The 17,732-nt window shown below is 45.3% G+C and overlaps 1 protein-coding gene across 3 annotated transcripts in view; it reads left to right on the top strand.

Moving 5' to 3' along the window:
- Window positions 1–17,732, top strand: part of LOC142301195 (LON peptidase N-terminal domain and RING finger protein 1-like) — a 114,418-nt gene that overhangs the window by 25,048 nt on the left and 71,638 nt on the right. For all 3 annotated transcript variants that reach the window (XM_075342221.1, XM_075342222.1, XM_075342223.1), the window contains exons 2-4: window positions 2,410–2,528; window positions 14,055–14,177; window positions 14,294–14,452. In XM_075342221.1, coding sequence (XP_075198336.1) covers window positions 2,410–2,528; window positions 14,055–14,177; window positions 14,294–14,452 — 401 coding nt within the window. The remainder of the gene's footprint in view (window positions 1–2,409; window positions 2,529–14,054; window positions 14,178–14,293; window positions 14,453–17,732) is intronic.

The raw sequence follows: 17,732 nt of genomic DNA on the forward strand, positions 1-17,732 counted from the left end.
TTGTAGTTCTGCAGCTGCTGTTTGTCTGTATGGAGAAGAGCAGACAGCAGCTGCAGAACTACAAGGCTCAGCATACTCCATCCAGGACTGTATGCAGAAGTTTTTTGCCCACCAAAAAAATGACGTGGGCTTCGCCATATTTTTGTATGCTAGCCAGGTACAGCAGGCAGCCACGGGCTGCCTCCAACCCCCAGTTGCCTATTTGTACCCGGCTGGGAACCAAAAATATAGGGAAGCCCATTTTTTTTAATTATTTCATGAAATAATTAAAAAACAAATGACGTGGGCTTTGCCCCATTTTTGTGTCCAGCCGGGTACAACTAGGCAGCTGGGGATTGGAATCCGCAGCACAGGTTAGCCCCAGGTTTCTGGGCGCCTCTGCTGCGGATTTCAGTCCGCAGCCGTCCCAGAAAATGGCGCTCTCATAGAAGCGCCATCATCTGGCGCTGTATCCAACTCTTCCAACAGCCCTGGAGCCGGGTGGCTTTTTGGGTAATCATGAGTTAATACTGGCTTTGTTTTACTAGCCAGTATTAAGCCAGAGATTCTTAATGTCAGGCACGTTTGACCCGGCCATTAAGAATCTCCAATAAAGGGTTAAAAAAAAGACACCACACAGAGAAAAAATACTTTAATAGAAATAAATACACAGACACATTAGAGACTCCATCTTTATTACCCCCTGTCAGCCCTCCACGATCCTGCTCTTCTGTCTTCTTTCTTTCTAGTGTAGTAGTAGTGAGGATTGTAGTGAGGATGAGGTTCACCAGCCCATCACTTGGGGCTGGGGAACCTCATCCTCAGTACAATCCTCACTACAATCGGGAAGCAGCGTGCAGCAGTGCTGGCTGTCAGCGGTAACAGCGGTAACGCTGACAGACGCGTTACCATAGCAACGGTGCTCTCGGAGCTGCGGTTAGCGGTGACGTCACCGCTAACTGCGTTGCTATGGCAACGGTGATCTCCGTTAATGACCGGCTGTGTCAGCCGGTCCCTAACGGAACGGGGAGTCGACCGTGTGCTAGAGCATGTCGCCGGTACACGGCGATACACATATGTGCACCGTGTACCGGAGAGATGCACTCGCAGGTCCTACATGACGCGTCATAGTCATGTGACCAGTCTGTAGCCAATGAGATAATAGCCACGTGACTGGTCACATGGCTATTCTGACGTCACGATAGGTCCTGCATCTCTGCTGGCAGTGCTGGTCACGGGAGGATTCAGCGATCATCGGATGGAATAGCGGCAGGAGACAGAGTGCAGAAGGGATCGCAAGGACCGGTAAGTGTTATGGCAATGTTTATTAACTGTTTGTGTACATTTATCATGCATTTTTATGTGTTTGTGATTGCCTCCCATTATAGCCTATTGGCTCGAGTTCGGTTCGTCGAACCGAACTCGAACGGGACCCCCGTTCGGCGAGCCGACCTCGAGCCGAACCGCGACCGGTTCGCTCATCTCTAGTGCTGAGCACCCGAGCATGGTAGTGCCCGCTCATCACTAGTTACGAGCACTGAGCACCCGAGCATGGTAGTGCCCGCATGGTCAGAAGTGGAGCAACCGAAAATGAGATTGAGGCAGATTATTGGGCACTTTAGGGGCAGAAGTTGTTCATAATATGTTCTCCCTAAATAAAGGCTAATGATAGTAATGTAAACTAAAACTAGGAGGGTGCCCAGAAACTGGGTTTGCATGCTGTTTATGCCAAATCTAACTACTCAAGTGTCTACAGGCTCTCTGCAAATTAGAATTGTTGCCTCTAACGTCATCGGTGCCAACTATGAAAAACGGATCAGATGCCACCACAGTAGATATACCTTATCTGTGCAGTAAGAACTTCTTATGTGTCTAAGAATTTCTATATGGCCAAACACACATTGAATCTAATTCCAAAATTTTGCGTTGTGTATGACCGGAGGACCTGGGCCAGTTGTATTACAAAGGACCTCTCACCATAATTTTTTTTCTCCTGGTGTCAATGCCGATGTTCTCCTAAATCCAGCAATGATTTTCTTTTGCCTCTGCGCCTCTACGTTCTTGAGATATGTCCCACTGTTACTTGTATATAAATCTAATATTTTTAGACAAAAGGGTGTGGTCCTCGGAACAGACTTGAAGACCACCCTCACTTGGCTAACAGGACTAGATTTATATACAAGGAAGGGAGGCCATGACTCAAGAACGGAGAGGCGCAGGAGCAAAAGAAAATCATCGCTGGATTCAGGAGAACAGCGGCATTTACACCAGGTAAAAAAAAAAAAAATATTAGTGACGGGTCCTCCTTAAAGGGTCATTCTTATGGATTCAGAAGCCACTGATGGTAAGGTGTCGTTGAATGTTTCGTGCATTGTGTAAATGTCTTTGCAAGCGCTCCATGCACTATAATATGGAATATATATTTTTCAGCTCCTGACCACATTCCCTTGAGGATTCTGCGCTCCCAGATGTATTTGTGTTTAAAGCAATTTCCAGAATCTTTGCGGGAAGCGGAGGTGATCTGTGATCTGCAGCCACAAAACCCAGAGGTGGGTATACATCACCCTTATAATATTGCTATATACCTCAGTTGAAATTAGAGGTTTTCATCCACTATCTAAAAAGACCCATCTGCAGGTTTTTCTCACTATCTGACATGAAAGCAGAATAAACTTTTCCCGATTCAGGTCAATTAGGAACCAAAATTATTATATTTGTCAAATTCCACAATAATGAGAGGGAGAGAATGTTTTAATAAAAAAAATTTACATACATTTAGGGGTACTTTGCACGCTGCGACATCGCAAGCCGATTGTAGCTATGCCGAGCGCGATAGTCCCCGCCCCCGTCACAGATGCGATATCTTGTGATAGCTGGCGTAGCGAACATTATCACTACGGCAGCTTCACACTCACTTACCTGCCCTGCGATGTCGCTCTGGCCGGCGAACCGCCTCCTTCCTAAGGGGGAGGGTTGTGCGGCGTCACAGCGACGTCTCACGGCAGACGGCCAATAGAAGCGGAGGGGCGGAGATGAGCGGGACGTAAACATCCCGCCCACCTCCTTCCTTCTCATAGCAGCCGGGATGCAGGTAAGGTGATGTTCCTCGCTCCTGCGGCTTTACACACAGCAATGTGTGCTGCCGCAGGAACGAGGAACTACATCGTACCTGTCGCTGCACCGGCATTATGGAAATGTCGGAGACTACACCGATGATACGATAACGACGCTTTTGCGCTCATTCATCGTATCAAAAAAGTTTTACACACTACGACATCGCAAGTGACTCCGGATGTGCGTCACTTTCGATTTGACCCCACCGACATCGCACCTGCGATGTCGTAGTGTGCAAAGCCGGCCTTAGAGTTCGCTGCCTTTAAACAATATGGGACAGCCCATATGATGATGTCGTCATGTTTTTAGAAGCTTCTGATAGGTTTATTGGTAACATCTGAGTTAATCAGAGACAGACCTGTGGATGTATTATAATGCACACCTGAAACACACTGCTTGTTTGTGTAGCATTATGGGAAAGTCAAAAGAAATTAGCCAAGATCTCACGAAGAGAATTGTGGATTGCCAAAGTCTGGTTCATCCTACGGTGCAATTTCCAGATACCTGAAGGTGCCGTGTTCATCTGTAGAAGCAATTATACGCAAGTACAACAAGATGAGAATGTCCAGTCATAATCACGCTCAGGAAGGAGATAGGTTCTGTGTACCAGAGATGAACGTGCTTTGGTCAGACATATAAACCCAAGAGCAAAAGCAAAAGACCTTGTGAAGATGCTGGCGGAGTCTGGTAAGATTGTGTTATTATCCACAGTGATGCGAGTACTGTATCAACATGGGCTGAAAAGCCACTCTGCCAGGAAGAAGCCATTACTCCAAAAGAAACATAAAAAAGCCAGATTAATGATTGCAAATGCACACAGGAACAAAGACCTTAAGATTTGCAGACGTGTCCTGCGGCTGATGAAACTAAAATTGAGCTATTTGGCCACAATGACCATCGTTATGTTTGGAGGAAAAAGAGATAAGCTTTGAAGTCTAAGAACACAATCCCAACTGTGAAACATGGGGGTGGCAGCATCATGTTGTGGGGTTGTTTTGCTGCAGGAGGGACTGGTGCACTTCACAAAATAGATGGCATCATGAGGAAAGAAGATTGTGTCAATACTGAAGCAACATCTGAAGACATCAGCCAGGAATTTAAAGCTTGGGCGGAAATGGGTCTTCCAAATGTACAATGCCCCGAAGCTACTGCCAAACTGGTGCCAGTTTTACCCATTTAGATCCATAATTTTACATGGGGGAAAACAACATTTATGTAGTAAAAATGTAATCATTTTTTCTTTACCACCCAATGGTATAAAATTCTGTGAAGCACCTGTGGTTTTAATTTGCTCATGTCACCCCTAGATGAATTAATTGATGGGTTTAGTTTGTAAAATGACATGACTTATGGGGGGCTCTGCTGATCTGGCACTTTAGTAGCTCTGCCAATGTGACATGGTCACCCGCAAACCATTCCAACAAAACTGAACTCAAATATGGTGCTCCTTCCCTTATGAGCTTTGTACTATGTGTCAAAAGTAGTTTTATACCACATATTCGGTATTGGTATATGACTGTGCACCCAAACAGCAGTTTTTCACCACATGAGGTATCGGTGTACTCAGGAGTAGAAATCAGCAGACCCGTGGAAGTTCAGTTTGGCAGAGTCATCCGGACTTTAGATAAAGTTTGGTTTGGGACCCGAACTTGACCTACCCTAATGGAAGTCACTAATTGGGCAGTTCGGGTCTCCGCGCTCACGCAGCCAGCCATAAACAGATCACTTCCGGTGGCGAGTGGGCTGGGTTTTGCACATTTTTTTTTTTTTTGGGAACACACTATATCCGATTATGCTGTTGTTACCCCCAGTGTGTGCCGATCAAACAGTGCAAGCGGCTCGCACTGGGCTGAGACCGAGCGTACCCGAGCACAGCGATGCTCGCACAAGTGGTGTTCATGCATAATGCACCTGAACTCCAAATCCAAACTCTGTTTTTTGTGTAAAGTCTGTGTTTGGTACGAACACCGAAGACTGAACCTCGGTTTCGCTCACCTCTAGTCAGGAGAGCACAACAAAATGTATGGTCCATTTTCTCCAGTTACCCTTGTAAAAGTGAAACATTTGGGGCTAAATGTACATTTTTGTGGGAACATTTTTTTTTCACTTTTATGGTTCAACATTGTGGGTTTAAGGTGTTCACTATACTTCTAAATAAATCTGTAGAGGGGTGTAGTTTCCAAAATGGGGTCACTTGTGTGGGGTTTCTACTTTTTAGGCACATTTGGGGCTCGCCAAATGTGACATGGCATTCACTATCCATGCCAGCCAAATTTGAACTCCAAAAGTCATATTTTGCTCCGACCCCTGCTGTGCGCCCAAACAGCAGTTTTACACGACATATGTAGTATCGATGTACTCAGGAGACATTGCAAAACAAAATGTATAGTCCATTTTTCCACTTACCCTTGTAAAAATGAAAAATTTGGGGCTAAAGGTAAATTTTTGTGGGAAAAATTATTTTTGTCCTCCTTCATGGTTATACATTATAAAATTCTGTGAAGCACCTGTCGGTTTAAGGTGCTCACTATACCTTCTAAATAAATTGCTTGATGGGTGTAGTTTCCGAAATGGGGTCACTTGTGGGTGGTTTTCATGGTTTCGGCACATAAGGGGCTCTGCAATCGCGACATGGTGTCTATCGATTCCAGTCAAATTTGTGTTCCAAAGCCAAATGGCACTCCTTCCCTTCCAAGCCTTGCCATGCTCCCAAACGGTAGATTTCCACCACATATGGGGTATCTGTGTACTAAGAAATAATTGCACAACGGATTTAATGGTTCATTTTCTTCTGTTACGCTTTTGAAAATGAAAAATTTGGGGCTAAAGAAATGTTTTTGTGGGAAAAATAAAATTTTCATCTTTTCCATTCACAATGCTTTAGTTCCTGTGAAGAATCTACAGGGTTAATAAACTTCTTGGATGTGGTTTTGCGCACTTTGTGGGGTGCAGTTTTTAGAGTGGTGTCCATTTATGTATTTTCTGTTACCTAGGTCTCTTAAATTAATTTCAAAGGTCCCTAAAAAAAAAAAAAAAAAAAATTGGCTCTGTAAATTTTGTTGGAAAACCCCCTGAAATTTATGGTGAAATTCAAAGTTCAAAAATTGCAAAATTTTGATTTTTTTTTTTTTTGTCAAATATTTGATTTTTTATTTCGTAAATAAACATAAATAATATCAACCAAAATTTACCACTAACATGAAGTACAATATGTCACGAAAAAACATTCTCAGGATCACTGGGATCTGTTGAAGCGTTTCAGAGTTATAAACGTATAAAGGGATACTGGTCAGGATTAAAAAAAAAAAAATGGCCTGGTCATCAAGGCAAAAACAGGCTCTGGTGCGAAAGGGTTAAAAAGTTCCAAATTTAAAAGAAGAAAAAGGCCAAAAACTAAACAAAAAAAAAAAGACACAAATGCAATAATGAATCGGGTCTTAAGGCCTGAGGAAGGACGGAGCAGTCTTGAGGTTCTTATACAGCTCAGTCAATCAAACCATTACTATACACCTCCTATGACTGGTGTGATCATTAATGCCGCTTTACACGCAGCGACATCGCTAACGAGATATCGTTGGGGTCACGGAATTTGTGACGTACATCCGACATCGTTAGCGACGTTGTTGTGTGTGACACGTACGAGCGACCCGCTAACGATCAAAAATACTCACCACATCGTTGATCATTGACACGTCGTTCATTTTCAAAATGTCGTTGCTCGTTCAGGATGCAGGTTGTTCGTCGTTCCTGAGGCAGCACACATCGCTACGTGTGACACCCTGGGAACGACGAACAACAGCGTACCTGCGTCCTCCGGCAACGAGGTGGGAGTGACGTTCATGCGGCTGATCTCTATTGGTGGCCTGCTGTGTGACGTCGCTGTGACGCCGCACGAATCACCCCCTTAGAAAAGAGGTTGTTTGCCGGCCACAGCGACGTCGTTAGGCAGGTAAGTACGTGTGACGCGTACCTCCAATATTATTCGCCACGGGCAGCGATTTGCCCATGACGCACAAACGACGGGGGCAGGTGCGATCGGTATTGATGTCGCAGCATATAAAGCGCCCTTTAGGCCCGGTTCTAGACATTCAGGCAAGGTGTTATTGCTCGCCGTAGAGTTAAATATCTGCTATAGCCTCTCGATAACTAAAGAGGCAATCTTTTTAGTATTCATGCTTCCATTAGGGTTAGTGTGTCGCCCAGGGTTATCGGGTACTCTGTTCAGGGCAGTGTATAACTGGGGAATGTCACTTTGGTGGTCGTTGCCCGGTTCCATGCCCTGGGTGCTTTTTAAAAGGGGTTATATTTACATGGGAGTTTGAATAAATGTTTATACAGTACAGACCAAATGTTTGGACACACCTTCTCATCTCTAGAACAACTGTTAAGAGGAGACTTTGTGCAGCAGGCCTTCTGGTAAAATAGCTGCTAGGAAACCACTGCTAAGGACAGGCAACGAGCAGAAGAGACTTGTTTGGGCTAAAGAACACAAGGAATGGACATTAGACCAGTGGAAATCTGTGCTTTGGTCTGATGAGGCCAAATTTGAGATCTTTGGATCCAACCACCGTGTCTTTGTAGAAAAGGTGAACGGATGGACTCTTCATGGCTGGTTCCCACCGTGAAGCTTGGAGAAGGAGGTGTGATGGTGTGGGGGTGCTTTGCTGGTGACACTGTTGGTGATTTATTCAAAATTGAAGGCATACAGAACCAGCATGGCTACCACAGCATCTTGCAGCGGCGTGCTATTCCATCCGGTTTGCATTTAGTTGGACCATCATTTATTTTTCAACAGGACAATGACCCCAAACACACCTCCAGGCTGTGTAAGGGCTATTTGACTAAGAAGGAGAGTGATGGGGTGCTACGCCAGATGACCTGGTCTCCACAGACACCAGACCTGAACCCAATCGAGATGGTTTGGAGTGAGCTGGACCGCAGAGTGAAGGCAAAAGGGCCAACAAGTGCTAAGCATCTCTGGGAACTCCTTCAAGACTGTTGGAAAACCATTTCCGGTGACTACCTCTTGAAGGTCATCAAGAGGATGCCAAGAGTGTGCAAAGCAGTAATCAAAGCAAAAAGTGGCTACTTTTGAAGAACCTAGAATATAAGACATATTTTCAGTTGTTTCACACTTTAAATATTTCATTCCACATGTTTTAATTCATAGTTTTGATGCCTTCAATGTGAATCTACAATTTTCAGAATCTTGAAAATAAAGAAAACTCTTTGAATGAGAAGGGGTGTCCAAACTTTTGGTCTGTATTATACGTGATGCCACTTGCAGTTTGCGGCTATGTGGATGGAGCCGCCGCTGCACAGTTCTTGCTACTGGGGCTGGTGTTAGTGGCAGCCTGAATGTTAGGCCCTCCCAAGCAGGGCCAGGTCCCAGAGGGCGTTGTGACGGACGTTGAAAGGAAGTAGGCCACACAAGGGGTTTCAGTGTAACTGGTTCTTTTACTCACTGCAAGCTGGTACTGATGGCTTCTTTCCCCTGCACCTGTCTTTGGTTGGTGGGTCCCCATAGCTTGGAGCGGCTGGGGGTCCCCTCCTGGTAGCCTCTTAATGGCAGTCCGTATGACGGTAGCGTGAACCCTGTGGGGTTGGAGTCTCTGGTCCTGTCCCCGGTTCTTTTGTTGCTACGGTGTCCTGAACTTCAAGGTCAGTGAGGTCCTTGATGGTCCCCTCACTGTGCAGATTTTATCAGGTCTGCCTGGAGCGTTTGCCTGACATAGAATTCTATACCCCGTTGGTGGGTGGTTCCGGGAGTACTCCACCGTACTCCACTGGCAACCAACCGCCTGGGCCCTCAGGTCACTGTTCACTCCTGTCAGTCCGTCTGCTCACTTCCTCCTTCACTGACTCTCAGACTTTAACTCCTCCTGTGCAATGTGTTCCCCTCCCACCTGGTCATCTAGTGGACTGGATCGGCTCCACCTCTAAGTGTCCATCCATAAGTCCAACCCTAGCTTGGTACCAGTCTATGGCGAATTTGGGTAAAATCAGGGATTTACCGGAATGTCTGGTTGTTACCGGCACTGGTCTTCTGGGTCTTTTGGGGCAGGCCCTGCATCCTGGTGGGGATGCAGTACCTTGTATCTCCCTGATAGCTTCAGGGGCGCTACATTAGCTTTGTGCCATTGTTAATGGCCTACATAAGCTCGCCGATCAGAAAATCCCGTGAAACAGCCCATACTATGTCAGTGGTTTCCTTTTTTCCGAATCTTCCGGGTTTTGTGCCGCCGGAAGTCACGTTTCAAAGTCTTATAATAGGTTCTTTTGTCAGCTGAAGTCCAGACTTGTTGACCTTTCGTAAATGATTTATGTGTCTGGAACATTGCGAGAGCTCGATACTGAGCCGTGGTGGAGAGACTAATGAATGGGGGATAAAGCGCACTAGTATGCAACCTGGTAACACACGGAGCTGACAGCCGGGGAATATTAATGTCATCCTGGTGCCTGAACTGGACTCCTCGTGATAGGAAAGCCCTCTAGTAATCTATAATAATATTTTTTATTTATATAGCGCCAACATATTCCGCAGCGCTTTACAATTCAGAGGGGACATGTACAGACAATATGAGACCATACAAAATAACAATCTCTTATAGATGACCTGTCAGCTCTGCGTTACGACCCCACTATAGCTTCTCATACAGCCAGATCAGATCTCATACTTTGCACTGACGAGGGGCAATCACCCCGAAACACCGTGTCTCCAAATTGAGGTTCTGATCTAGCATAAATCCTAAGGCCCCTTTCACACTGCGTTTTTACTTACGTTCAGTGGACCCGTCGGGGCATCTATCCGAACCGCCCTTCCCCCTCCTCGCAAAGCATGTTTCAGACACATGCGCCGACAGGGCCATTGACTATAATGGAGCAGACTCCGTTAGCATGTACTCTTTCTTGCACATATACGTTTTCTGCAGGCGGACACCCGAACGTAGTCGACTACGCGGCTTTGCGGGGTGGGGGAGGGGCGGTTCGGACGGATGCCCCGACGGGACCACTGAACGTAAGTAAAAACGCAGAGTGAAAGTCATATGAAAAAGGCTCGTTAAAGGGACACTTTTGACTTTTAGGTTTGCTACTTCCAATAGGTGGCACTAACGTTTGTCTCCCTGAAGAGACAATTTGGAAATTGTCCCTTTAGTAAGTACACCCTCTAAAATACCAAGTCTGGAACATCTGTCCAATTCCTTTTTTCATGATGATCCATCCCCCCCCCCCCCATAAGTTTAACGTTTATGTCAGGAAAAGCCCTCGACCTGCACGCTAAATGTGTCTTGTGGGGTCCATTAGTCAGACAGAGGCCAAAAGAGTGTCCTCCCAAACCATCCTTGCCCTGGATTAGCCATAAAAATAAACAAATATGGGTTAACATGGTAATCTACATGATTTTAATAGACATCAACCTGTAAAACAAAATGATGACTGCCATATCGGCCAACGATTTATGGCGCACGTCACAAGCATAGATATGTCTTTAGTAGAGTTGAGCAAAAAAATTTGTAGGCCTCTGGTTTAGTAGCCATGTTGGTTGCCCGTGGCTGCTGGGCCAGGGCCCTTCAGATCTCCTCCTACCTGAGACATCTCTGTGCCTTTTTCTGATTAGTTAGACATGATGTTGCGCCTGGCCTAGTAGTCCGAAGGTGCACCGGAGATGTCGCAGGTCATAGGAGGTCCAATGGCCATGGACTAACGAATGGAAATCTATGGATAAGATGACACCTAATTCTTATTATTCCGCATTTTGACATTGTGTAAAAAAACGGTCTAATGTCAAAGGGAATGGCAACACTCCTGCTTTTGCTTTTCATTTCACCGCTTTAAATCTAAGTCCCCCACCACGGTCTTATACTCACTCCCTGGCGTCTTTATCTTCTCTCACCGCTGTTTAATTCGGTCTTCGTTCTTCACCTTTTGTCCGGCCGGTAGCTCTAGTGCAGGGGTCTCAAACACGCGGGCCGCATGCGGCCCTCCAGGTGGCTTCTTGCGGCCCGCAGGCCCGTGGACCTGGTAAAGATGGCGACCGGTGCAGGGGCCGCAGCTGCCAGTTATTTATTTCAGCCTACAGTTTTGTCTTTGCCGCGCACAGTGAAGTTCTCGCTGCAGAACGCAATAACAGCCGCCTGCCAATCAGAGGCAAGCACCTGCTGCATATGACCTCAGATGATTGCCTGTGATTGGCCAGTGGCTGTTGTGTAGTGAGAACTGCTCTGCACGCGCCGGCCGAAAGTTCAGCGATGACAGCAGCTGTGATCATTACCGGGTCCACGTGCCTGCGTGCTGCCGACAGCAGGTGAGAAGAATGTTTTCGTGTGTGTGGGGTTCTGTGTTGCTGGCTGAGGCTGCACTGTGTGTGTGTGTGTGTGTGTGTGTGGTGTGTGGTGTGGGTGTGTGTGTGTGTGTGTGTGTGGTAGCTGAGGCTTCACCGAGTCCACGTGCCTGCGTGCCGCTGACAGCAGGTAAGAAGAATGTTTTCGTGTGTGTGGGGTTCTGTGTTGCTGGCTGAGGCTGCACTGTGTGTGTGTGGTGTGTGGTGTGTGGGTGTGTGTGTGTGTGTGTGGTAGCTGAGGCTTCACCGAGTCCACGTGCCTGCGTGCCGCTGACAGCAGGTAAGAAGAATGTTTTCGTGTGTGGTGTGTGTGTGTTTCTGTTGCTGGCTGAGGCTACACAGAGAGTGTGTGTGTGTGTGTGTGTTAGCTGAGGCTGCACAGGGTGGGGGGGGTGTGTTCGCTGAGGCTGCACAGGGTGGGGGGGGTGTGTTCGCTGAGGCTGCACAGGGTGGGGGGGGTGTGTTAGCTGAGGCTGCACAGGGTGGGGGGGGTGTTAGCTGAGGCTGCACAGGGTGGGGGGGGGGTGTTAGCTGAGGCTGCACAGGGTGGGGGGGGGGTGTTAGCTGAGGCTGCACAGGGTGGGGGGGGGTGTTAGCTGAGGCTGCACAGGGTGGGGGGGGTGTTAGCTGAGGCTGCACAGGGTGGGGGGGGTGTTAGCTGAGGCTGCACAGGGTGGGGGGGGTGTTAGCTGAGGCTGCACAGGGTGGGGGGGTGTTAGCTGAGGCTGCACAGGGTGGGGGGGTGTTAGCTGAGGCTGCACAGGGTGGGGGGGTGTTAGCTGAGGCTGCACAGGGTGGGGGGGTGTGTTAGCTGAGGCTGCACAGGGTGGGGGGGGGTGTTAGCTGAGGCTGCACAGGGTGGGGGGGGGTGTTAGCTGAGGCTGCACAGGGTGGGGGGGGGTGTTAGCTGAGGCTGCACAGGGTGGGGGGGGGGTGTTAGCTGAGGCTGCACAGGGTGGGGGGGGGTGTTAGCTGAGGCTGCACAGGGTGGGGGGGGGTGTTAGCTGAGGCTGCACAGGGTGGGGGGGGTGTTAGCTGAGGCTGCACAGGGTGGGGGGGGGTGTTAGCTGAGGCTGCACAGGGTGGGGGGGGTGGGTTAGCTGAGGCTGCACAGGGTGGGGGGGGTGGGTTAGCTGAGGCTGCACAGGGTGGGGGGGGTGGGTTAGCTGAGACTGCACAGGGTGGGGGGGGTGGGTTAGCTGAGGCTGCACAGGGTGGGGGGGGTGGGTTAGCTGAGACTGCACAGGGTGGGGGGGGGTGGGTTAGCTGAGGCTGCACAGGGTGGGGGGGGGTGTTAGCTGAGGCTGCACAGGGTGTGTGTGTGTTAGCTGAGGCTGCACAGGGTGGGTGTGTGTGTGCTGAGGCTGCACAGGGTGGGGGGGTGTGTGTTAGCTGAGGCTGCACAGGGTGTGTGTGTGTGTGTGTTAGCTGAGGCTGGGGCACATTGCTACAAGGGGACAAGGATGCAAACATTTTTACAGCATAGGAAACAAGATGGGGCACATTACTACAAGATGTTGGCCAAAATTACTATGCGGTGGTTATTGTAAAACTGTATTACTTACAAAAAGGGGAAAAAAATGTAAAAAAAAAAGTGTGTGTATGTATGTATGTATGTATATATACACACACACACACTACACATTTGTTATAATGGACAAATGAAAAATGTTCAAAAACAGTGATTCAAGGGTGTATAGAAAGAAAAAATGGTACCACTACCAATGTCACTTTGTCCTGAAAGGAATGCGGCCCCTCAAATTATTTTTTTCCTGTGTGCGGCCCATACACCCAGCCGAGTTTGAGACCCCTGCTCTAGTGTTTCATATAGTGGTCAAAACTCAATACAAGTCTATGAGAGCCTTGTCCTGACTCTCATAGACTTGTATTGAGAGTTTGTGACGTAATTTCTGACTTCTGCGAGCCTGAAGTTACAGGCAAAAGATGGTGCCGTCAGATCGGAGCAACAGCAAAAAGAAGGTTATGATGCCAAAGGATGAGCATAAGACTTGGGGTAGGAAGCTTAGATTTAAAGTTCCGATCCAGTACTAAACAAAGCTTGAGTGGTGTTCTAAAGTTACACCACTACTGCCTGTGAGGATTGAGATGAGGATTGAAATTTTAAAGGGACTGTGTCACCATTTTGTGCTCCCTAATCTGAGAGCAGCATAATGCAGGACTCTAATTAGAGCGGTGTGTCACTCAATCCCCTGCTGATAAAGCAGTGATTTTATCAAAACTACAGCAATCAGTCATGTATCTCTAGAGGACTGGTAAACCTGCTGCCATGTGGTCCTCCGTATTCATGAGCTCTGTATAACCCCGCCTACACCACTGATTGGCTGCTTTCTGCCTATGCAGTGTACAGAAAGTTGTGTGGAAGGGGTTATCCAAAGCTTAGCATTCACTGAGCTGCTAGATCGGCAGCAAATAAAACACTGATTTTATCAAAACTATAGCAAGCAGACCAGTAAGTGACACATCGCTGGAATCAGGGTCTCTCCCCCTAAATCATGCTGCTTTCAGATGGGGTAGCAAAAACCTGGTCACAGATTTCCTTTAAATTACCTGCAAATTGTGTTTGTAGCTCTTATGTCCTCCATTATTCTGTGTTTTTCAGGGATACTACAGAAAGGGAATGGCTCTCCAATATATGGAAAAGAAGGAAGCGGCTCTTTGTGAATTCCAGCGATGCCTAGCCTTAAATCCACATTATACTATAGCCCTTCAAGAGATAGAGCAGGTAACGCATGCTCTTGTATTGTGCTGATATAGGAAAATATGGATGCTTTCTTTTAAAAAATACACCTTCTCCAATAACGTCTACAGGGCCTTACTGAACATTTATGTCCTTTTTAGATATTGGAGGACTCCGGTTATTCCGTGCCTTCATCTCTGGAAGATTTAATGGATGAGGTGGCTCAAATATGTAAACGGAGCGTTATAGACACCTCCTGCCTTCTAGCGCCTCTGCAAGCAGCGAGCATTGGCTCACAACACTGCGGGACCAGCAATAAGGTAATGTGGGCAGCTGAGGTCAAGATACCAAAAAATAAGAGTGTTTTAAAAAATAAAATAATAGTTTTTTTTTAGATTCGGGTTTGTTGAATAAATTTAGAGCCAATTAGACACCTCCCTTATGGTACTGCCAGATGGGTACCAAAATAGTTCTTAAAGGGAACCTGTCAGGTCCTGTATGCACCCCCTGTCTAGTAGTCCCAGCCTATAGTAGCATAGATAGAGATCTTTAGAAAAGATGCACCTGTGTGTATATGTGTGTGTTATATGTATATGTGTATGTATGTATATGTGTATGTGTATGTATGTATATGTGTATGTATGTATGTATGTATATGTGTTATATGTATATGTGTATGTATGTATGTGTATGTATGTATAGGTGTATGTATGTATGTATGTATGTATATGTGTTATATGTATATGTGTATGTATGTATATGTGTATGTATATATGTATATGTGTATGTATGTATATGTGTATGTATGTATGTATGTATATGTGTATGTATGTATGTATATGTGTATGTATGTATATGTGTATGTATGTATGTATATGTGTATGTATGTATGTATATGTGTATGTGTATGTATGTATAGGTGTATGTATGTATGTATGTATATGTGTTATATGTATATGTGTATGTATGTATATGTGTATGTATATATGTATATGTGTATGTATGTATATGTGTATGTATGTATGTATGTATATGTGTATGTATATATGTATATGTGTATGTATGTATATGTGTATGTATGTATGTATGTATATGTGTATGTATGTATGTATATGTGTATGTATGTATGTATATGTGTATGTATGTATGTATGTATATGTGTATGTATGTATGTATACACACACACACATACACACATACACACACACACACACACACACACACACACGCGCATCTCAATAAATTAGAATATCATCAAAAAGTTAATTTATTTCAGTAATTCAATACAAAAAGGAAACGCATATATATTATATAGTCATTACACAGAGTGATCTATTCCTATATATTATATAGAGTCATTACACACAGAGGGATCTTTTCCTATATATTATATAGAGTCATTACACACAGAGGGATCTATTCCTATATATTATATAGAGTCATTACACACAGAGGGATCTTTTCCTATATATTATATAGAGTCATTACACACAGAGGGATCTATTCCTATATATTATATAGAGCCATTACACACAGAGGGATCTTTTCCTATATATTATATAGAGTCATTACACACAGAGGGATCTATTCCTATATATTATATAGAGCCATTACACACAGAGGGATCTATTCCTATATATTATATAGAGTCATTACACACAGAGGGATCTATTCCTATATATTATATAGAGCCATTACACACAGAGGGATCCATTCCTATATATTACATAGAGTCATTACATACAGAGGGATCTATTTCAAGTGTTTATTTCTGTTAATATTGATGATTATGGCTTACAGCCAATGAAAACCCAAAAGTCATTGTCTGAGAAAATTAGAATAATTACCACAAAACACCTGCAAAGGCTTCCTAAGCATTTAAGATGGTCCCTTAGTCTGGTTCAGTAGACTACACAATCATGGATAAGACTGCTGACTTGACAGATGTCCAGAAGGCAGTCATTGACACACTCCACAAGCAGGATAAGACACAAGAGGACATTGCTAAAGACGCTGGTTATTAGAGTGCTGTATCCAAGCATATTAATGGAAAGTTGAGTGGAAGGAAAAAGAGTGGTAGAAAAAGTTACACAAGCAACCACCGGGATAACTGCAGCCTTGATAGGATTGTTAACAAAAGGACATTCAAAAATTTGGTGGAGATTCACAAGGAGTGGACGCTGCTGCTGGAGTCAGTGCTTCAAGAGCCACCACACACAGACATATCCAGGACATGGGCTATAAGTGTCGCATTCCTTGTGTCACCACACATGACCAATAGACAACGCCAGAAGCGTCTTACCTGGGCCAAGGAGAAAAAGAACTGGACTGTTCTCAGTGGTACAAGGTGTTGTTTTCAGATGAAAGTAAATTTTGCATTTTTGCATTTCATTTGGAAATCGCGGTCCCAGAGTCTGGAGGAAGAGTGGAGAGGCCACAATCCAAGCTGCTGAGGTCTGGTGTGAAGTCTCCACAATCAGTGGTGGTTTGGGGGGGCCATGTCATCTGCTGGTGTAGCTCCACTGTGTTTTGTCAAGACCAAAGTCAGCGCAGCCGTCTACCAGGAAATTGTAGAGCACTTCATGCTTCCCTCTGCTGACAAGCTTTTATAGAGATGGAAATGTCATTTTCCAGCAGGACTTGGCCCCTGTCCACACTGCCAAAAGTACCAATACCTGGTTAACTAACCACAGTATCACTGTGCTTGATTGGCCAGCAAACTCGCCTGACCTAAACCCCATAGAGAATCCATGAGAGACACCAGAGCCAACAATGCAGACGAGCTGAAGGCGGCTATCAAAGCAACCTGGGCTTCCATAACACCTCAGCAGTGCCACAGGCTGATCACCTCCATGCCACATTGCCGCATTGATGCAGTAATTCATGCTAAAGGAGCCGCGACCAAGTATTGAGGCATTTACTGTACAGACTTGTCATTATCAGTAGGTACCAACATTTCTGAGTGTAAAATCATTTTTTCAGTTGGTCTTATATAATATTCTAATTTTCTGAGATAATGACTTTTGGGTTTTGTAAGGACTGTAAGGGACTGTAAGCCATAATCATCAACAGTAACAGAAATAAACACTTGCTATAGATCCCTCTGTGTGTAATGACTCTAATATATAGGAATAGATCCCTCTGTGTGTAATGACTCTAATATATAGGAATAGATCCCTCTGTATGTAATGACTCTATATAATATATAGGATTAGATCCCTCTGTGTGCAATGACTCTATATAATATATAGAAATAGATCACTCTGTGTAATGACTCTATATAATATATAGGAATAGATCCCTCTGTGTGTAATGACTCTATATAATATATAGGAATAGATCCCTCTGTGTGTAATGACTCTATATAATATATAGGATTAGATCCCTCTGTGTGCAATGACTCTATATAATATATAGGAAAAGATCCCTCTGTGTGTAATGACTAGATAATATATAGGAATAGATCCCTCTGTGTGTAATGACTATATAATATATAGGAATAGATCCCTCTGTGTGTAATGACTCTATATAATATATAGGATTAGATCCCTCTGTGTGCAATGACTCTATATAATATATAGGAAAAGATCCCTCTGTGTG

The sequence above is a fragment of the Anomaloglossus baeobatrachus genome, chromosome 4, assembly GCF_048569485.1.
Source record: "Anomaloglossus baeobatrachus isolate aAnoBae1 chromosome 4, aAnoBae1.hap1, whole genome shotgun sequence".
In the NCBI taxonomy this organism is placed as follows: Eukaryota; Metazoa; Chordata; class Amphibia; order Anura; family Aromobatidae; genus Anomaloglossus; species Anomaloglossus baeobatrachus.